The 21,392-nt window shown below is 58.6% G+C and overlaps 1 protein-coding gene across 1 annotated transcript in view; it reads right to left on the bottom strand.

Moving 5' to 3' along the window:
• The window catches only part of Vipr2 (vasoactive intestinal peptide receptor 2), a 66,421-nt gene that overhangs the window by 5,168 nt on the left and 39,861 nt on the right, over positions 1-21,392 (bottom strand). Inside the window, exons 6-8 of the mRNA XM_026380008.2 lie at positions 14,496-14,637; positions 1,191-1,341; positions 609-669 (exon numbers count right to left, since the gene is read on the bottom strand). Of these exons, the coding sequence (XP_026235793.1) occupies positions 609-669; positions 1,191-1,341; positions 14,496-14,637 (354 nt within the window). The remainder of the gene's footprint in view (positions 1-608; positions 670-1,190; positions 1,342-14,495; positions 14,638-21,392) is intronic.

Below are 21,392 nucleotides of genomic sequence, written 5' to 3'. Positions count from 1 at the left end.
TGCTCCCAGGGCCTGGGGCCGGAGGGGACTCAGCCAGTTGCCCCACCGACCCAGAGGTGACCAGGTGAGCGAGCCGGTCGGGAAGACCTGCTGGGAGGCCCCAGGCTGGCCATCTGTGTGAAAAGCTGCTGAACACAGGACTCTTCCAGGTCGCCCACCTTCCGGATCTGTCACCCAGGGGAGAAGGATGCCAGGGCTGTGCAGGAGGCACACCCGCTGGGAGTGCCCTGCCCTCGTGTTGGGGCCATGGCCTGGCTTTCTGTGGACAGAGCAGACGCGCTGGCCCAACATGGCTGTCTGGAGCTTGAGAGTTCTCAAGAGGACAGCCAGCCCTCTGCCCTCGCCATCTCAGAGCTCAGCTGCAGCTGCTCAGTGTCCTTTGGTGGACGGCGCTGTGCTCGGGAGGCCGTCCACCTCCACCTGTTTGTCCTAGTCTCAGCTACCAGGCTGGTTCAACCCCCTTCTCACGCCCCCTTCACGGACACCCTGGAGACCCTTGCCCACACACGGCACCTCCAGTCCTTCCACCCAGGTGCAGGCCCTCCAGTCCAGACACTCGGCCAACACTGCTGGGCCTCACTCCATGGGCCAGGAGTGTGTGCACTCACCCTGTGTCTTCTAGAGAGAGCCGGGTCGCGGTCCACGCGCCTATGCAGATGGTGGGGATGCCTGCAGAGAGACGCCTCGTCAGGGGCTCAGGCAGGAGCAGCTGTGCACACAGACAGCTCCTGCGCTTGGGGCAGCTTGCCAGTCCGAGGACCATGGGCAGGTCTAGCTCCAAGTTGGCCTCAGTGTTCACACTCGGGCCTTGACAGGGAGCTGGGGAGGGGAAACATGTCTGAAAGCTGAGGATCAAGCCGAGAGTCTGCAGGTCTGCCTGTCACCACCTCGAGGCATCCCTGCCCTGGTCAGAGCCGGCTCTGCTGCTGGCTTGTGAGCCTGCCCACCTCTGGCCCTCTGCCTGGTGCCCACCATGTCCTGTGCACTGGGTGGGGGAGGAAAGATGAGTGCCATGTGGCTGCCTGTTTGCAGTTCAGGCTGGACCCGGGGTGGAAGGGGCCAGGAATTGGATTCACAGTTCAGACCCTGGTTACCAGAAACACCCAAGTGTGGCCTGCAGGAACCTCGGGTCGGCACAGCCTGACCCTGCAGTGCAGCCTCCGTGCTAGCTGGTCAGGTGGAGCCCTTACCCCATCCGATCAGGAGATAGGCCAGGAAGCACCTGCCGGGCGGGAGGACGGCCACCAGCAGCGTGTGCAGGTAGAGCCCCTCCACCAGGAGCCAGTAGAAGTTCGCCATGATGCAGTACTGGAAGAAGACCAGGCTGAGCTTGCAGCCGACCTGGAGCAACACAGACAGCAGGAGAATGTGCCCGGGACAAAAATAGCTTGCGGCAGGCAGCAGTGCTCTGTTTGTATCAGGACGGCCAGGGTGCTGCATGGGGGAGTGATCCACGCAGGGTGTGGTGCTGACCAGGAATGTGTGCGATGTTGGAGGGAGGCCCTGGGCACACCCCACGCCAGGGTCCATCTGCTCAGAGCCTGGAACTCCCCAAGAGAAATACTGGCAGAGGTGGAGGTGAACACCCTCCCGAGAGGTGGCACGGGTGGGGCAGGCCACCCTTAGGCTCAGCACGCGCCTCCACACCGGTCCACCTTCCCGCCTGGTCACAGGGCTCCTCTGGCTCTCCACTGTGGACTCGACTCCTGCCCCACTGGGACACGGGTTGAGGAGGGGGAGGGGGAGGGGGAGGGGGAGGAGGGGAGGGGAGGAGGAGGGGGAAGAAGAGGAAGCGTGAGAGGAGGAGGAGGGAAAGGAGGATGAGGAAGGGGCGGAGGAGGGTTCTTGCCAGTGAAGGGCTGGTGGGACGACAAGCTCAGGGAGGTGCCTGCCAGGAGGTATGGACACCAGGTGCTGCCTGTCCTTGTCGCTCGGGGCCTGGGCTCCACACTGAATCGAGCAGAGACAGGAACAGGGGCCAGGCCGAGGGCTTCCAGGGGTGGACGCTGGGAGGAGAAAACTGGGGCAAACTAGGTCGGGACTCTCAAAGTTTTGACGACCTTTTAAGTTCCCCATTTGTAAGAGTGTTTTAATCTTTGGAAACTTGGAGATGAAAAATAAAGAAAAAATGAGAAATCTGGCAAATAAACTCCTTTCCCTAGGAGTTCTGAAAGGGTTTTCACTGGGAAAAAGCATGACATAAACTGACTCTATTTTAATCTCCCAGATTCCCTTCACATAAACCTACCAGGCATTTCAACATGTATAAAACTGCTACTTTTAATCACTTAGTGTATGCAAAGTTGGCTGAAGAAGAGCAGCACTTCCAACATCCCTGACGGATGCCGATCTGCACCTGCAGTTATAGGCACCTACCTATGGAAATGCTCCTGGATGGGCCGATAGGCTATGCGCACAGACCTGTGCACATGTGGGTCTGAGCACACAGGATGATGAACGCACGCACACCTGTGCACATAGGTGGGTAGCCACACCTGTGTCTGCACACGGTGATGAATGTGCATACACCTGTACACTTGTGAGTGGACACACCTGTCTGCACACAGGGTGATGAATGCACACACACCTGTGCACACATCTGTGGACACACCTGTGTCTGCACAGAAGGCGATGCTTTTGGGCATCTTCATCTTGGCTGTTCTGAGGTGGTCTGCAGGGCTGCCCGGACCTGACCTGAACACTGAGCCCTAAGCGGCCCCTGCCTCTCACGACGCTGCCTCCCTTTCTCCTTGGCCAGGCTGGGTGCTGGAGGACCCTGCTTGGGGGGACACCCCGATTCCGGCTGCTCCTCACTGTCCCTCTCCAGGAGTGCAGATCCCAGCACCTTGTGACTGGGGTGTCAGGACAGAGTGGAAGGACGCTGTGATAACCAACCACCCAAACAGGAAATTTGTGACTGGTCACCACCCACTGGAAGAGTGGGCAAAACAAACCAAATTTTAAGACCTCTGGGAGGTTCCTGGGAGCGGGCAGCTGTCTGAACGTGGCCTGCTGCCTTTCCACTCTAGGTACGAGATCCCGTCATGACACATGAGCAGGATGAGTGACAGTGGGAGAATGCGTGCCTCCCACACGGGAGCCCTGGGCTCCATCCTGGCAGCACACAGCACAAGACCCCACGCCCACGTCTGCGTGCCCCAGGTCACGTGTCCATGCCTCTCTCAGGAGGTGCTGTGGAGCAGTCCTGGGCTGGAGGGCAGTTGTGAGGGCAGAGCTGGTGCAGGGACCAGTAGCCTCTGACCCAGGAGGCCTGTTATGATCTGGACCTGGGGTGTCCCCAGAACTCATGTGCGGGACAAGGCAGGAGAGTTCAGAGGTGAAGAGATGGGGTCCTGAGACCTGAGCCTACTGGTGCATCAGCCGTGTGAACAGAGGAGCTGGGTGGTGACGGCGTGCAGGTGGGGTGTGGCTGGAGGAGTGGGTCCCTGGGGTCTGCCTTGGGTCGATGTTTTGCCCTGGTGAGCAGAGCTGCTTCCTCGCTGTCACATCCTGAGTGCTTCACTCCACCACGCTCTTCCACCATGACGTGCTGCCTCATCTGGGCCGGAGCTCAGAGTCGGCCATCTGTGGACTGAACCTCTGAAACCACGAGCCACAAAGCCACTTCCTCCTCTGCTGATTGTTCCAGTCAGGTCTTCCGGTCACAGCCACGGAGAGCTGGCTAAGCAGAGCCCCCACGAGTCAACAGGTCTGCAAGGCCTGGGTCCCCCAGGGCTGTGGGAAGAGGGGCTCTGGGTCCCTGCAGCCCCGGTTGGCCAAGGCCCTCTGACCCGCCAGCCCACTGTGAGTCCCTGATGGGAGAAAGGGCACCAGGTCTCGGGAGGTGCCTGAAATGTCTGCAGGGCAAAACACAGGGGCAGAGGTGCCCCTGCTCCCAGGCTGCCGGGAGGGACGCACTGGGACTCAGGCTTCAGGTTGGTGCCTGTTGGATGAAGAGGAAAGTGTGTGGAGGGCAACACCATCTTCCTTCTCCAACAGTGACGGGAGCCTGGCCTCCGCTGCGGCCACCGGCTCACCCCTCACCAGCCACACCCTCCGTGAGCACAGGACGTCTGGGCAGCACCACACCCCCTCTTTGCTCTGTCTTTTACAGCTGTGACCGCAAGCCACAGTCCACAGAATCAAAGGGCAGGAGGGGCCGGTGGGTGACATGGGGCCCCCCAGTGCTGCCACGGTTCCAGCAGCCACGGTGGGACAGCAGCTGGAGGCTTGCCAAGGCCAGCTGCCCGTTGGCAGCAGCTTCTAAACTGTGCCAGGCTGGATCCTGTGTGAGCACACCTGTTTGTGCACACAGTGTGTCGGGTGCACATGTGTTTTTCATGTGCACGTTTTGTGCACACGCGTGCATGTGTGTGCATGTTGAAGTGTTCACTCCCTGTGCCCTGCTCTCCTCCCTGGGCTGTGGGCCAAGGACCCGGTGTGCTCCGGTGCTGTCTTCCTGGACCCAGCCCAGGCTCTAGACCCCACCTCTGGTCTGATCCTCTCCTCACAGTCTGGGGAACAGGAGGTGGTAGTCCAGCCCCAGCCCCTGACCCTGCAGGCAGGACACAGGTGTAGTGACCCTCGGTTTGGGCTTCTGAGGGTCCAGCAGGCCCCACATGGAACCTGCTCTGGTGGGCTTAGAGGGCTCTGCTGCCGGCGGCTGCCCAGGAGGAAGCCACACCGCCTCCAGCCCAGGCAGGGAAGCTCCACAAGTCTCCTGCTCAGGGCGGGTCGGACACGCTCCATGCTCCTCCCAGCACCCTCAGAAGGAGGCCTGCTGCTGCTCTGGGGCTGCTATCCTGGCGTCTACTCCGAGGCTAATGTGGGTCCGGGGGAACCGAGGTGGGAACAAAAACGTGCAGAAATGGAGCTGGAGAGAAACTGCTTCCCGCTGGGCAGAAGGAGTCTGGCTCCAGGGCAGTTGGCTGCTCAGAGCTTGGCTCTTCTCCAGACACACTGTGGCCCCTCCCTCCTGCGCGGTCTCTGCCCTCCTCTCCCTGCTCTGGCCTCCCTGGTTCAAAATGGCAGGGCCCAGGGCTTGGGGCACAGCTGCACCCTCTGTTCTCCAGAGTGCGCCGGGAACGGCCGGGCACCCGCAGCTGCTCTTCCAGGAAGGCATCATGGCGTTCCACACTGGACTTGCTGCTAGTCCTGGTCTGGATCCTGCCCAGTTGCCTCACTCATGGGCATGGTCCTCGTTATTTCAAGGTGACTGGGCATGGGCCAGCCGACAGCAGCCTTGGGAATGGCCTGGCCTGGGAGGCTGGAGATTCCCTGTGTAGGGGCTGGCCATGGGCTGCTCCAGCCATTCGCTGTGGAGGAGCCTGGTGCTACCTGGAGGCAGGGCTGGGCCTTGGGTCAAAGGGGCAAGAGGTGCTGAGAGCTGCTGCTCAGGGGACTCGGGGACTGGGGGGTCTGCCAAGGGTCTCTGTTTCCTTGGTGGAGAGCTAAGGAAGACCACTCAGGAGAGCAGGGCTGAGACCACCAGAGAGAGGGATCTGGACACTCCCTCATGTCCACTGCTGTTACACACAAGGGGACCCTGTGTCAGGATCAGAGCTGGGAGAACATCCACCTGGACTGGGTGTGGAGACAGGGCTGTGCCTCAGCTGGTGACTCCATGGTGTGTAGAACAGCAGTCCTCAGGCTGTGCCTGCCCTAGTGACTCCATGGTGTACAGAACAGCAGTCCTCAGGCTGTGCCTGCCCTAGTGACTCCATGGTGTACAGAACAGCAGTCCTCAGGATGTGCCTGCCCTAGTGACTCCATGGTGTGTAGAACAGCAGTCCTCAGGCTGTACCTGCCCTAGTCACTCCATGGTGTGTAGAACAGCAGTCCTCAGGCTGTGCCTGCCCTAGTGACTCCATGGTGTACAGAACAGCAGTCCTCAGGCTGCACCTGCCCTAGTGACTCCATGGTGTACAGAACAGCAGTCCTCAGGCTGTGCCTGCCCTAGTGACTCCATGGTGTGTAGAACAGCAGCTCTCAGGCTGTGCCTGCCCTAGTGACTCCATGGTGTGGGGAACAGCAGTCCTCAGGCTGCACCTGCCCTGTTGACTCCATGGTGTGTAGTACAGCAGTCCTCAGTCTGTGCCTGCCCTAGTGACTCCATGGTGTGTAGAACAGCAGTCCTCAGGCTGCACCTGCCCTAGTGACTCCATGGTGTGTAGAACAGCAGTCCTCAGGCTCCACCTGCCCTAGTGACTCCATGGTGTGTGGAATAGCAGTCCTCAGGCTGTGCCTGCCCTAGTGACTCCATGGTGTGTAGAACAGCAGTCCTCAGGCTGCACCTGTCCTAGTGACTCCATGGTGTGTGGAACAGCAGCTCTCAGGCTGCGCCTGCCCTAGTGACTCCATGGTGTGTGGAACAGCAGCTCTCAGGCTGTGCCTGCCCTAGTGACTCCATGGTGTGTAGAACAGCAGCTCTCAGGCTGTGCCTGCCCTAGTGACTCCATGGTGTGTAGAACAGCAGTCCTCAGGCTGTGCCTGCCCTAGTGACTCCATGGTGTGTAGAACAGCAGCTCTCAGGCTGCGCCTGCCCTAGTGACTCCATGGTGTGTAGAACAGCAGTCCTCAGGCTGCACCTGCCCTAGTGACTCCATGGTGTGTAGAACAGCAGTCCTCAGGCTGTGCCTGCCCTAGTGACTCCATGGTGTGTGGAACAGCAGTCCTCAGGCTGTGCCTGCCCTAGTGACTCCATGGTGTACTGAACAGCAGTCCTCAGGCTGTGCCTGCCCTAGTGACTCCATGGTGTGTAGAACAGCAGTCCTCAGGCTGCACTTGCCCTGGTGACTCCATGGTGTGTAGAACAGCAGTCCTCAGGCTGCACCTGCCCTAGTGACTCCATGGTGTGTAGAACAGCAGTCCTCAGGCTGTGCCTGCCCTAGTGACTCCATGGTGTGTAGAATGGCAGTCCTCAGGCTGTGCCTGCCCTAGTGACTCCATGGTGTGTAGAACAGCAGTCCTCAGGCTGCTCCAGCCCTGAGTGACTCCATGGTGTGTAGAACAGCAGTCCTCAGGCTGTGCCTGCCCTAGTGACTCCATGGTGTGTAGAACAGCAGTCCTCAGGCTGTGCCTGCCCTAGTGACTCCATGGTGTACAGAACAGCAATCCTCAGGCTGTGCCTGCCCTGAGTGACTCCATGATGTGTAGAACAGCAGCTCTCAGGCTGTGCATGCCCTAGTGACTCCATGGTGTACAGAACAGCAGTCCTCAGGCTGCACCTGCCCTAGTGACTCCATGGTGTACAGAACAGCAGTCCTCAGGCTGTACCTGCCCTAGTGACTCCATGGTGTGTAGAACAGCAGCTCTCAGGCTGTGCCTGCCCTAGTGACTCCATGGTGTGGGGAACAGCAGTCCTCAGGCTGCACCTGCCCTGTTGACTCCATGGTGTGTAGTACAGCAGTCCTCAGTCTGTGCCTGCCCTAGTGACTCCATGGTGTGTAGAACAGCAGTCCTCAGGCTGCACCTGCCCTAGTGACTCCATGGTGTGTAGAACAGCAGTCCTCAGGCTCCACCTGCCCTAGTGACTCCATGCTGTGTGGAATAGCAGTCCTCAGGCTGTGCCTGCCCTAGTGACTCCATGGTGTGTAGAACAGCAGTCCTCAGGCTGCACCTGTCCTAGTGACTCCATGGTGTGTGGAACAGCAGCTCTCAGGCTGCACCTGCCCTAGTGACTCCATGGTGTGTGGAACAGCAGCTCTCAGGCTGTGCCTGCCCTAGTGACTCCATGGTGTGTAGAACAGCAGCTCTCAGGCTGTGCCTGCCCTAGTGACTCCATGGTGTGTAGAACAGCAGTCTTCAGGCTGTGCCTGCCCTAGTGACTCCATGGTGTGTAGAACAGCAGCTCTCAGGCTGCGCCTGCCCTAGTGACTCCATGGTGTGTAGAACAGCAGTCCTCAGGCTGCACCTGCCCTAGTGACTCCATGGTGTGTAGAACAGCAGTCCTCAGGCTGTGCCTGCCCTAGTGACTCCATGGTGTGTGGAACAGCAGTCCTCAGGCTGTGCCTGCCCTAGTGACTCCATGGTGTACTGAACAGCAGTCCTCAGGCTGTGCCTGCCCTAGTGACTCCATGGTGTGTAGAACAGCAGTCCTCAGGCTGCACTTGCCCTGGTGACTCCATGGTGTGTAGAACAGCAGTCCTCAGGCTGCACCTGCCCTAGTGACTCCATGGTGTGTAGAACAGCAGTCCTCAGGCTGTGCCTGCCCTAGTGACTCCATGGTGTGTAGAATAGCAGTCCTCAGGCTGTGCCTGCCCTAGTGACTCCATGGTGTGTAGAACAGCAGTCCTCAGGCTGCTCCAGCCCTGAGTGACTCCATGGTGTGTAGAACAGCAGTCCTCAGGCTGTGCCTGCCCTAGTGACTCCATGGTGTACAGAACAGCAATCCTCAGGCTGTGCCTGCCCTGAGTGACTCCATGATGTGTAGAACAGCAGCTCTCAGGCTGTGCCTGCCCTAGTGACTCCATGGTGTGTAGAACAGCAGTCCTCAGGCTGCACATTCCCTAGTGACTCCATGGTGTGTAGAACAGCAGTCCTCAGGCTGCACCTGCCCTGTATGACTCCATGGTGTGTAGAACAGCAGTACTCAGGCTGTGCCTGCACTAGTGACTCCATGGTGTGGGGAACAGCAGCTCTCAGGCTGTGTCTGCCCTAGTGACTCCATGGTGTGTAGAACAGCAGTCCTCAGGCTGCACCTGCCCTAGTGACTCCATGGTGTGTAGAACAGCAGTCCTCAGGCTGTACCTGCCCTAGTGACTCCATGGTGTGTAGAACAGCAGTCCTCAGGCTGCACCTGCCCTAGTGACTCCATGGTGTGTAGAACAGCAGTCCTCAGGCTGTACCTGCCCTAGTGACTCCATGGTGTACAGAACAGCAGTCCTCAGGCTGTGCCTGCCCAGTATGACTCCATGGTGTGTAGAACAGCAGTACTCAGGCTGTGCCTGCACTAGTGACTCCATGGTGTGGGGAACAGCAGCTCTCAGGCTGTGTCTGCCCTAGTGACTCCATGGTGTGTAGAACAGCAGTCCTCAGGCTGCACCTGCCCTAGTGACTCCATGGTGTGTAGAACAGCAGTCCTCAGGCTGCACCTGCCCTGTATGACTCCATGGTGTGTAGGACAGCAGTCCTCAGGCAGCGCCTGCCCTGAGTGACTCCATGGTGTGTAGAACAGCAGTCCTCAGGCTGTACCTGCCCTAGTGACTCCATGGTGTGTAGAACAGCAGTCCTCAGGCTGCACCTGCCCTGTATGACTCCATGGTGTGTAGGACAGCAGTCCTCAGGCTGCGCCTGCCCTGAGTGACTCCATGGTGTGTAGAACAGCAGTCCTCAGGCTGCACCTGCCCTAGTGACTCCATGGTGTGTAGAACAGCAGTCCTCAGGCTGCACCTGCCCTAGTGATTCCATGGTGTACAGAACAGCAGTCCTCAGGCTGCACCTGTCCTAGTGAATCCATGGTGTACAGAACAGCAATCCTCAGGCTGCACCTGTCCTAGTGACTCCATGGTGTGTAGAACAGCAGCTCTCAGGCTGTGCCTGCCATGAGTGACTCCATGGTGTGTAGAACAGCAGCTCTCAGGCTGTGCCTGCCCTAGTGACTCCATGGTGTGTAGAACAGCAGTCCTCAGGCTGCACCTGCCCTAGTGACTCCATGGTGTACAGAACAGCAGTCCTCAGGCTGTGCCTGCCCTGTATGACTCCATGGTGTGTAGAACAGCAGTACTCAGGCTGTGCCTGCACTAGTGACTCCATGGTGTGGGGAACAGCAGTCCTCAGGCTGCACCTGCCTTAGTGACTCCATGGTGTACAGAACAGTAGTCCTCAGGCTGTACCTGCCCTAGTGACTCCATGGTGTGTAGAACAGCAGTCCTCAGGCTGTGCCTGCCCTAGTGACTCCATGGTGTGTAGAACAGCAGTCCTCAGGCTGCACCTGCCCTAGTGACTCCATGGTGTGTAGAACAGCAGTCCTCAGGCTGTACCTGCCCTAGTGACTCCATGGTGTGTAGAACAGCAGTCCTCAGGCTGCACCTGCCCTAGTGACTCCATGGTGTGTAGAACAGCAGTCCTCAGGCTGTACCTGCCCTAGTGACTCCATGGTGTACAGAACAGCAGTCCTCAGGCTGTGCCTGCCCTGTATGACTCCATGGTGTGTAGAATAGCAGTACTCAGGCTGTGCCTGCACTAGTGACTCCATGGTGTGGGGAACAGCAGCTCTCAGGCTGTGTCTGCCCTAGTGACTCCATGGTGTGTAGAACAGCAGTCCTCAGGCTGCACCTGCCCTAGTGACTCCATGGTGTGTAGAACAGCAGTCCTCAGGCTGCACCTGCCCTGTATGACTCCATGGTGTGTAGGACAGCAGTCCTCAGGCTGCGCCTGCCCTGAGTGACTCCATGGTGTGTAGAACAGCAGTCCTCAGGCTGTACCTGCCCTAGTGACTCCATGGTGTGTAGAACAGCAGTCCTCAGGCTGCACCTGCCCTGTATGACTCCATGTTGTGTAGGACAGCAGTCCTCAGGCTGCGCCTGCCCTGAGTGACTCCATGGTGTGTAGAACAGCAGTCCTCAGGCTGCACCTGCCCTAGTGACTCCATGGTGTGTAGAACAGCAGTCCTCAGGCTGCACCTGCCCTAGTGATTCCATGGTGTACAGAACAGCAGTCCTCAGGCTGCACCTGTCCTAGTGACTCCATGGTGTACAGAACAGCAGTTCTCAGGCTGCACCTGTCCTAGTGACTCCATGGTGTGTAGAACAGCAGCTCTCAGGCTGTGCCTGCCCTGAGTGACTCCATGGTGTGTAGAACAGCAGCTCTCAGGCTGTGCCTGCCCTAGTGACTCCATGGTGTGTAGAACAGCAGTCCTCAGGCTGCACCTGCCCTAGTGACTCCATGGTGTACAGAACAGCAGTCCTCTGGCTTTGCCTGCCCTAGTGACTCCATGGTGTGTAGAACAGCAGTCCTCAGGCTGTACCTGCCCTAGTGACTCCATGGTGTGTAGAACAGCAGTCCTCAGGCTGTACCTGCCCTAGTGACTCCATGGTGTGTAGAACAGCAGTCCTCAGGCTGCGCCTGCCCTGAGTGACTCCATGGTGTGTAGAACAGCAGTCCTCAGGCTGCACCTGCCCTAGTGACTCCATGGTGTGTAGAACAGCAGTCCTCAGGCTGCGCCTGCCCTGAGTGACTCCATGGTGTGTAGAACAGCAGTCCTCAGGCTGCACCTGCCCTAGTGACTCCATGGTGTGTAGAACAGCAGTCCTCAGGCTGTACCTGCCCTAGTGACTCCATGGTGTGTAGAACAGCAGTCCTCAGGCTGCGCCTGCCCTGAGTGACTCCATGGTGTGAGAACAGCAGTCCTCAGGCTGTACCTGCCCTAGTGACTCCATGGTGTGTAGAACAGCAGTCCTCAGGCTGCACCTGCCCTGTATGACTCCATGGTGTGTAGGACAGCAGTCCTCAGGGTGCGCCTGCCCTGAGTGACTCCATGGTGTGTAGAACAGCAGTCCTCAGGCTGCACCTGCCCTAGTGACTCCATGGTGTGTAGAACAGCAGTCCTCAGGCTGCACCTGCCCTAGTGACTCCATGGTGTGTAGAACAGCAGTCCTCTGGCTGCACCTGCCCTAGTGACTCCATGGTGTGTGGAACAGCAGTCCTCAGGCTGTGCCTGCCCTGTTGACTCCATGGTGTGTAGAACAGCAGTCCTCAGGCTGCACCTGCCCTAGTGACTCCATGGTGTGTAGAACAGCAGTCCTCAGGCTGTGCCTGCCCTAGTGACTCCATGGTGTACAGAACAGCAGTCCTCAGGCTGCACCTGCCCTAGTGACTCCATGGTGTACAGAACAGCAGTCCTCAGGCTGTGCCTGCCCTAGTGACTCCATGGTGTACAGAACAGCAGTCCTCAGGCTGCGCCTGCCCTGAGTGACTCCATGGTGTGTAGAACAGCAGTCGTCAGGCTGTGCCTGCCCTGTTGACTCCATGGTGTGTAGTACAGCAGCTCTCAGGCTGTGCCTGCCCTAGTGACTCCATGGTGTGTAGAACAGCAGTCCTCAGGCTGCACCTGCCCTAGTGACTCCATGGTGTGTGGAACAGCAGTCCTCAGTCTGCGCCTGCCCTAGTGACTCCATGGTGTGTAGGACAGCAGTCCACAGGCTGCACCTGCCCTAGTGACTCCATGGTGTGTAGAACAGTAGTCCTTAGGCTGTGCCTGCCCTAGTGACTCCATGGTGTGTAGAACAGCAGCTCTCAGGCTGTGCCTGCCCTGAGTGACTCCATGGTGTGCAGAACAGCAGTCCTTAGGCTGTGCCTGCCCTAGTGACTCCATGGTGTGTAGAACAGCAGTCCTCAGGCTGTACCTGCCCTAGTGACTCCATGGTGTGTAGAACAGCAGCTCTCAGGCTGTGCCTGCCCTGAGTGACTCCATGGTGTGCAGAACAGCAGTCCTCAGGCTGTGCCTGCCCTAGTGACTCCATGGTGTGTAGAACAGCAGTCCTCAGGCTGTACCTGCCCTAGTGACTCCATGGTGTGTAGAACAGCAGCTCTCAGGCTGTGCCTGCCCTGAGTGACTCCATGGTGTGCAGAACAGCAGTCCTCAGGCTGTGCCTGCCCTAGTGACTCCATGGTGTGTAGAACAGCAGTCCTCAGGCTGTGCCTGCCCTGAGTGACTCCATGGTGTGCAGAACAGCAGTCCTCAGGCTGTGCCTGCCCTAGTGACTCCATGGTGTGTAGAACAGCAGTCCTCAGGCTGTGCCTGCCCTAGTGACTCCATGGTTTGTAGAACAGCAGCTCTCAGGCTGTGCCTGCCCTGAGTGACTCCATGGTGTGCAGAACAGCAGTCCTCAGGCTGTGCCTGCCCTGAGTTACTCCATGGTGTGCAGAATAGCAGCTCCCAGCCTGTGCCTGTCCTGAGTTACCACATTCTTTTGAGCAGTAGTTTGCCACGTGCTTCTGCATTTTGAGTACAATCGCCAGGTGGTGACGCTCCACACCTTGTTGTGCAAGGAAACACCACTGTCTACCTGGCACCACCATATGGCACAGATTGATAAAGAGCTTACTTGAGCCAACTTAACAAACTACGTCAGGAGCACCTGGAAGCGCAGCATTCCAATCATTCCAAGAACAGCAGACATGGGAACTCATCACTCCTCCAGTGACAAACTTAGAGACCCATAAGAGGAACAGCCCCTGAGAAACACAGCGTCACTTGACTTCATCATGGTGCTACTCTTCTTTAGTCTCATTTGGGGAAATCACCATGGTGAGGAGCCACTGATCTCCTGTCCCTATTGAGCTTCAGCACAGTCTGTTTCTGCTGCCTGTGATGGCCACACCTCGAGCTGACATTCTGACACTGAAACGGCAGACGTCCATCTGGACCCGCTTGGACAGCTCACCTGTCCACCTACAGTGGTTCTGCTTTCTCCTGGCTCAGTATGCTGCAGCCCGCTGGTCACTTTAACCCTTTCCTTGTCTTCCAGGAACTGTTGGTACAGGGTTGTGTGGTGTGTGCTGTGTGACTCCAGAGCCAGTTGTTAGAAACCAAGAGGGTCTGCCCGTCTGTGGCCACCAGGTCACCTGTGTTCTGGGAGCCTCTGCTGACAGTGAATTGCTGCTGCTCCACAACTGGCCCTGTTAGGGATGGCTCGCTCATGACATGGGGACTGCCAGGTGGGAACCCTGCTTTTGACTTTGCTCTGACCACAGACTCCTCTGTTGATCCGGTCCTGCAGCACGAGTCAGGCCATGAAGAAACGGAGTTCCCTGCAGGGGACTGTGACGGCCCCATGCTCATGTGCTGTGGCGTTCCAACAGGCTTTCCCTCAAAGCTACACTAGTGAAAAACCGAGAGGTCCAAGCAACTGCGCCAGGAGACACATCTCCATGCCTGGAGTATGAGGCAGCCCAGTGCCCCAGCTCCCCAGGGCTGGTGCCTCAGCAGGAGGGAGGCACCAGAACCCCAGATGCAGAGGCCTGTGCACCAGCAGAGAGACCTAGGAAGACCTGCATGGAGCAGGCACCCAGTGAGCATTTGCTGTGTTAGCTTGACTGAGATTCTCAGTGGCCCCTGACAACCACCCTGAATACAGTCTTGGCAGAGGCACAGTGTGGGTCAGCTGCCCCGCCTCCACACACAGTCACTGACGTTGTCTATCCTGGCATCAGAGAGTTGCACACGCACATTGACAGACATGACCTGTCCCTAATCTGGTGCTGTGTGGGACCGTCGGCTGCGCAGGTTGACCTACTCTGGCAGTCTGGAGGGAAGCACCTGCTGCTCAGAGACTCAGGAGCAGGCACTCACTGTGGTGTATTTTCACCCTGGAGCTGCTGCTGGCCCGTCTCCATCTGGAGCTCAGTCTGTGGAGTCAGGCCTGGTCCCCACCCCACCCCCGCCACCCCCCGCTGCTGACCTGCACCCTAGGCTAAGATCCCAGTCTCTCAGCCCGGCCAGGACTAGGGAGTTTGCCCCTCCCTGGAAGCCCTGCCCTCGGGGACAGCCTTACCCAGGAGGATGGCTGGTCGGGGCAGTGCAGGGTGCCCGAGCTGGAGTAGAGGACATTATCCTTGACCAAAACTGAGATGGCTCTCAGGATGAAGGATAGGAACAGGTTCAGGTGGATGTAGTTCCTGGTGCAGTGTAGCTTCCTGTGGGAGGGGAGGGACAGTCAGACACTGGTTTTGTGGACTCTCAAGCAATCTCCCGTGTGGCTTTCTTCTTATGAAGCTAATTTATTTAACTATTTCCCCAGCATTGTATCTTTAGGTTGCTTCCGGTTTTGCATTATGATAAACATTTTTTGCACAAAGTCTTTCCCCTTATTTCAGACTGTTCAGATTCAAGATAAACGTCCAGAGCAAAGCCACAGGTGGGCTGGCCTCACAGAGTACAGGGGGGGCAGGCCAAGCCTGGACGGGGGCTGCTCCTCCCCTGGCCTCTTGGGCTCAGCCCCAGGATTCAGGCTGACGAGGTCGCCTCTCCTTGGAGTCTCATGCACACCCAGATTCTTCTGCTTTGAGAGGGGGCGGCAGCCCCAGGCTCCCCCTTTCCTCAGCCTGTTGATCCTCACTGGTCTCTAAAGCTCTGACCCCACGACGTCTGGGTTCCCGTGTCAGGTGGGAAGGTTGCCCTCTGCCAACACCGACTTCCTCCAGGAACACCAGTACTGAGGATGGTCTGCCCAGCACCACACCTCCATAGACCCCCAGGCATCTCCCTCCTGACCCCTCCTGAAGGGTGCCCCCCACTTCAACTGCACCTCTCTATCCTAGTCACTCTGGGGTGCAGGGTGTGTGTGGAGCTCTGCAGGGTGTGTGTGTGGAAGCTCTGCAGGGTGTGTGTGTGTGGGGAGTTCTGTAGGGTGTGTGTGTGTGTAGCTCTGCAGGGTGTATGTGTGTGTGTAGCTCTGCAGGGTGTATGTGTGTGTGGAGCTCTGCAGGGTGTGTGTGTGTGGAGCTCTGCAGGGTGTGTGTGTGGGAGCTCTGCAGGGTGTGTGTGTGTAGCTCTGCAGGGTGTGTGTGTGGGTAGCTTTGCAGGGTGTGTGTGTGTGGAGTACTGCAGGGTGTGTGTGTGTGGAGCTCTGCAGGGTGTGTGTGTAGCTCTGCAGGGTGTGTGTGTGGGTAGCTCTGCAGGGTGTGTGTGTGGGTAGCTCTGCAGGGTGTGTGTGTGGGTAGCTCTGCAGGGTGTGTGTGTGTGTGGAGCTCTGCAGGGTGTATGTGTGTGGGGAGCTCTGCAGGGTGTGTGTGTGGGTAGCTCTGCAGGGTGTGTGTGTGGGGGTAGCTCTGCAGGGTGTATGTGTGTGTGGGTAGCTCTGCAGGGTGTGTGTGTGTGTGGAGCTCTGCAGGGTGTGTGTGTGGGAGCTCTGCAGGGTGTGTGTGTGTGTAGCTCTGCAGGGTGTGTGTGTGGGTAGCTCTGCAGGGTGTGTGTGTGTGGAGTTCTGCAGGGTGTGTGTGTGTGTAGCTCTGCAGGGTGTGTGTGTGTGGAGCTCTGCAGGGTGTGTGTGGGGGGAGCTCTGCAGGGTGTGTGTGTGGGGAGCTCTGCAGGGTGTGTGTGTGGGGAGCTCTGCAGGGTGTGTGTGTGGGAGCTCTGCAGGGTGTGTGGGGAGCTCTGCAGAGTGTGTGTGTGTGGAGCTCTGCAGGGTGTGTGTGTGGAGCTCTGCAGGGTGTGTGTGTGGAGCTCTGCAGGGTGTGTGTGTGGGGAGCTCTGCAGGGTGTGTGTGTGTGGAGCTCTGCAGGGTGTGTGTGTGTGTGGAGCTCTGCAGGGTGTGTGGGGGGAGCTCTGCAGGGTGTGTGTGTGGGGGGAGCTCTGCAGGGTGTGTGTATGTGGAGCTCTGCAGGGTGTGTGTGTGGGGGGAGCTCTGCAGGGTGTGTGTGTGTGGAGCTCTGCAGGGTGTGTGTGTGTGTGGAGCTCTGCAGGGTGTGTGTGTGTGGAGCTCTGCAGGGTGTGTGTGCAGGGAGCTCTGCAGGGTGTGTGTGTGGAGCTCTGCAGGGTGTGTGTGTGTGTGGAGCTCTGCAGGGTGTGTGTGTGTGGAGCTCTGCAGGGTGTGTGTGTGTGTGGAGCTCTGCAGGGTGTGTGTGTGTGGAGCTCTGCAGGGTGTGTGTGTGTGGAGCTCTGCAGGGTGTGTGTGTGTGTGGAGCTCTGCAGGGTGTGTGTGTGTGGAGCTCTGCAGGGTGTGTGTGGGGAGCTCTGCAGGGTGTGTGTATGGGGAGCTCTGCAGGGTGTGTGTGTGGAGCTCTGCAGGGTGTGTGTGTGGAGCTCTGCAGGGTGTGTGTGTGTGTGTGTGTGTGGAGCTCTGCAGGGTGTGTGTGTGTGGAGCTCTGCAGGGTGTGTGTGTGTGTGGAGCTCTGCAGGGTGTGTGTGTGTGGAGCTCTGCAGGGTGTGTGTGTGTGTGGAGCTCTGCAGGGTGTGTGTGTGTGGAGCTCTGCAGGGTGTGTGTGTGGGGAGCTCTGCAGGGTGTGTGTGTGTGTGGAGCTCTGCAGGGTGTGTGTGTGGGGGGAGCTCTGCAGGGTGTGTGTGTGTGTGGAGCTCTGCAGGGTGTGTGTGTGTGGAGCTCTGCAGGGTGTGTGTGGGGAGCTCTGCAGGGTGTGTGTATGGGGAGCTCTGCAGGGTGTGTGTGTGGAGCTCTGCAGGGTGTGTGTGTGGAGCTCTGCAGGGTGTGTGTGTGTGTGTGTGTGTGGAGCTCTGCAGGGTGTGTGTGTGTGGAGCTCTGCAGGGTGTGTGTGTGTGTGGAGCTCTGCAGGGTGTGTGTGTGTGGAGCTCTGCAGGGTGTGTGTGTGTGTGGAGCTCTGCAGGGTGTGTGTGTGTGGAGCTCTGCAGGGTGTGTGTGTGGGGAGCTCTGCAGGGTGTGTGTGTGTGTGGAGCTCTGCAGGGTGTGTGTGTGGGGGGAGCTCTGCAGGGTGTGTGTGTGTGTGGAGCTCTGCAGGGTGTGTGTGTGTGGAGCTCTGCAGGGTGTATGTGTGTGTGGAGCTCTGCAGGGTGTGTGTATGTGGAGCTCTGCAGGGTGTGTGGGGAGCTCTGCAGGGTGTGTGTGGGGAACTCTGCAGGGTGTGTGTGTGGAGCTCTGCAGGGTGTGTGTGTGTGTAGCTCTGCAGGGTGTGTGTGTTGTGTGGAGCTCTGCAGGGTGTGTGTGTGGGGAGCTCTGCAGGGTGTGTGTGTGGAGCTCTGCAGGGTGTGTGTGGGGAGCTCTGCAGGGTGTGTGTGTGTGTGTGGAGCTCTGCAGGGTGTGTGTGTGGAGCTCTGCAGGGTGTGTGTGTGTGGGGAGCTCTGCAGGGTGTGTGTGTGGAGCTCTGCAGGGTGTGTGTGTGGAGCTCTGCAGGGTGTGTGTGTGGAGCTCTGCAGAGTGTGTGTGTGTGGAGCTCTGCAGGGTGTATGTGTGTGTGGAGCTCTGCAGGGTGTGTGTGTGTGGAGCTCTGCAGGGTGTGTGTGTGGAGCTCTGCAGGGTGTGTGTGTGTAGCTCTGCAGGGTGTGTGTGTGTGTAGCTCTGCAGGGTGTGTGTGTGGAGCTCTGCAGGGTGTGTGTGTGGAGCTCTGCAGGGTGTGTGTGGGGGAGCTCTGCAGGGTGTGTGTGGGGGAGCTCTGCAGGGTGTGTGTGCAGGGAGCTCTGCAGGGTGTGTGTGTGTGGAGCTCTGCAGGGTGTGTGTGTGTGGAGCTCTGCAGGGTGTGTGTGGGGGAGCTCTGCAGGGTGTGTGTGTGTGGAGCTCTGCAGGGTGTGTGTGGGGAGCTCTGCAGGGTGTGTGTGTGGAGCTCTGCAGGGTGTGTGGGGGGAGCTCTGCAGGGTGTGTGTGTGGAGCTCTGCAGGGTGTGTGTGTGTGTGTGGAGCTCTGCAGGGTGTGTGTGTGTGTAGCTCTGCAGGGTGTGTGTGTTGTGTGGAGCTCTGCAGGGTGTGTGTGTGTGTGGAGCTCTGCAGGGTGTGTGGGGAGCTCTGCAGGGTGTGTGTGGGGAACTCTGCAGGGTGTGTGTGTGTAGCTCTGCAGGGTGTGTGTGTGTGTAGCTCTGCAGGGTGTGTGTGTTGTGTGGAGCTCTGCAGGGTGTGTGTGGGGGGAGCTCTGCAGGGTGTGTGTGTGTGGAGCTCTGCAGGGTGTGTGTGGGGAGCTCTGCAGGGTGTGTGTGTGTGTGTGGAGCTCTGCAGGGTGTGTGTGTGGAGCTCTGCAGGGTGTGTGTGTGTGGGGAGCTCTGCAGGGTGTGTGTGTGGAGCTCTGCAGGGTGTGTGTGTGGAGCTCTGCAGGGTGTGTGTGTGGAGCTCTGCAGAGTGTGTGTGTGTGGAGCTCTGCAGGGTGTATGTGTGTGTGGAGCTCTGCAGGGTGTGTGTGTGTGGAGCTCTGCAGGGTGTGTGTGTGGGTAGCTCTGCAGGGTGTGTGTGTGTGTGTGTGGGAGCTCTGCAGGGTGTGTGTGTGTGGAGCTCTGCAGGGTGTGTGTGTGTGGAGTTCTGCAGGGTGTGTGTGTGGGTAGCTCTGCAGGGTGTGTGTGTGTGGGAGCTCTGCAGGGTGTGTGTGTGGGTAGCTCTGCAGGGTGTGTGTGTGTGGAGCTCTGCAGGGTGTGTGTGTGTGGAGCTCTGCAGGGTGTGTGTGTGTGTGGAGCTCTGCAGGGTGTGTGGGGGGAGCTCTGCAGGGTGTGTGTGTGGAGCTCTGCAGGGTGTGTGTGGGGGGAGCTCTGCAGGGTGTGTGTGTGTGGAGCTCTGCAGGGTGTGTGTGTGGGAGCTCTGCAGGGTGTGTGTGTGTGTGGAGCTCTGCAGGGTGTGTGTGTGTGTGGAGCTCTGCAGGGTGTGTATGTGGGGAGCTCTGCAGGGTGTGTGTGTGGAGCTCTGCAGGGTGTGTGTGTGTGGGGAGCTCTGCAGGGTGTGTGTGTGTGGGGAGCTCTGCAGGGTGTGTGTGTGTGGGGAGCTTTGCAGGGTGTGTGTGTGTGGAGCTCTGCAGGGTGTGTGTGGAGCTCTGCAGGGTGTGTGTGTGGAGCTCTGCAGGGTGTGTGGGGGGAGCTCTGCAGGGTGTGTGTGTGTGTGTGTGTAGCTCTGCAGGGTGTGTGTGTGGAGCTCTGCAGGGTGTGTGTGTGTGGGGAGCTCTGCAGGGTGTGTGTGTGTGTAGCTCTGCAGGGTGTGTTTGTGTGTAGCTCTGCAGGGTGTGTGTGGGGAGCTCTGCAGGGTGTGTGTGTGGGGAGCTCTGCAGGGTGTGTGTGTGTGTGGAGCTCTGCAGGGTGTGTGTGTGTGTAGCTCTGCAGGGTGTGTGTGTGGAGCTCTGCAGGGTGTGTGTGTGTGGGGAGCTCTGCAGGGTGTGTGTGTGTGGAGCTCTGCAGGGTGTGTGTGTGGGTAGCTCTGCAGGGTGTGTGTGTGTGGAGCTCTGCAGGGTGTGTGTGTGTGTGGAGCTCTGCAGGGTGTGTGTGTGTGGAGCTCTGCAGGGTGTGTGTGTGTGTGGAGCTCTGCAGGGTGTGTGTGTGTGTGGAGCTCTGCAGGGTGTGTGTGTGGGGAGCTCTGCAGGGTGTGTGTGTGGGGAGCTCTGCAGGGTGTGTGTGTGGAGCTCTGCAGGGTGTGTGGGGGGAGCTCTGCAGGGTGTGTGGGGGGAGCTCTGTGGTGTGTGTGTGTGGAGCTCTGCAGGGTGTGTGGGGGGAGCTCTGCAGGGTGTGTGGGGGGAGCTCTGCAGGGTGTGTGGGGGGAGCTCTGCAGGGTGTGTGTGTGTGTAGCTCTGCAGGGTGTGTGTGTGTGGGGGAGCTCTGCAGGGTGTGTGTGTGGAGCTCTGCAGGGTGTGTGTGGGGAGCTCTGCAGGGTGTGTGTGTGGGGAGCTCTGCAGGGTGTGTGTGTGTGGAGCTCTGCAGGGTGTGTGTGGGGGAGCTCTGCAGGGTGTGTGTGTGGGGAGCTCTGCAGGGTGTGTGTGGGGAGCTCTGCAGGGTGTGTGTATGGGGAGCTCTGCAGGGTGTGTGTGTGGAGCTCTGCAGGGTGTGTGTGTGGAGCTCTGCAGGGTGTGTGTGTGTGTGGAGCTCTGCAGGGTGTGTGTGGGGGAGCTCTGCAGGGTGTGTGTGTGTGGAGCTCTGCAGGGTGTGTGTGGGGAGCTCTGCAGGGTGTGTGTGTGTGTGTGGAGCTCTACAGGGTGTGTGTGTGTGTGTGGAGTTCTGCAGGGTGTGTGGGGAGCTCTGCAGGGTGTGTGTGTGGAGCTCTGCAGGGTGTGTGTGTGGAGCTCTGCAGGGTGTGTGTGTGTGGAGCTCTGCAGGGTGTGTGTGTGGAGCTCTGCAGGGTGTGTGTGTGGAGCTCTGCAGGGTGTGTGTGGGGGAGCTCTGCAGGGTGTGTGTGGGGGAGCTCTGCAGGGTGTGTGTGCAGGGAGGTCTGCAGGGTGTGTGTGTGTGGAGCTCTGCAGGGTGTGTGTGTGTGGAGCTCTGCAGGGTGTGTGTGGGGGAGCTCTGCAGGGTGTGTGTGGGGGAGCTCTGCAGGGTGTGTGTGCAGGGAGCTCTGCAGGGTGTGTGTGTGGAGCTCTGCAGGGTGTGTGGGGGGAGCTCTGCAGGGTGTGTGTGTGGAGCTCTGCAGGGTGTGTGTGTATGTGTGGAGCTCTGCAGGGTGTGTGTGTGGGGGGAGCTCTGCAGGGTGTGTGTGCAGGGAGCTCTGCAGCTGTTGTTGACTGACTGACTTGGTTGGCATGTTTTTTTTTTCTATGCATGAATGGAAGATTTTAATATATGAATTTTTTTTGGTGACAGCATGAGTTTTAGTAATATTTGTGTAAATCACGTTTGGGTATTAAATGGAAATATTTGTTAATCATTATTATTTTTGTAGTTTAAAAAATAAGTGTTTTATGATTTGAAATGATGGTGGCTACTGATTCAGAGTCACAGGGACACTGGTATCACCCAGAGCAGGGAAGTGTGTGGAGGCTGGAGAGGACCCTGCAGCTCCCTGCGGGTTGGAGATGGGACACACCGTGGTG

Source organism: Urocitellus parryii, chromosome 3, assembly GCF_045843805.1.
Source record: "Urocitellus parryii isolate mUroPar1 chromosome 3, mUroPar1.hap1, whole genome shotgun sequence".
Lineage (NCBI taxonomy): Eukaryota > Metazoa > Chordata > Mammalia > Rodentia > Sciuridae > Urocitellus > Urocitellus parryii.
The sequence above is the reverse complement of the archived record's forward strand: the minus strand, read 5'-3'. Positions and strand labels throughout refer to the sequence as shown.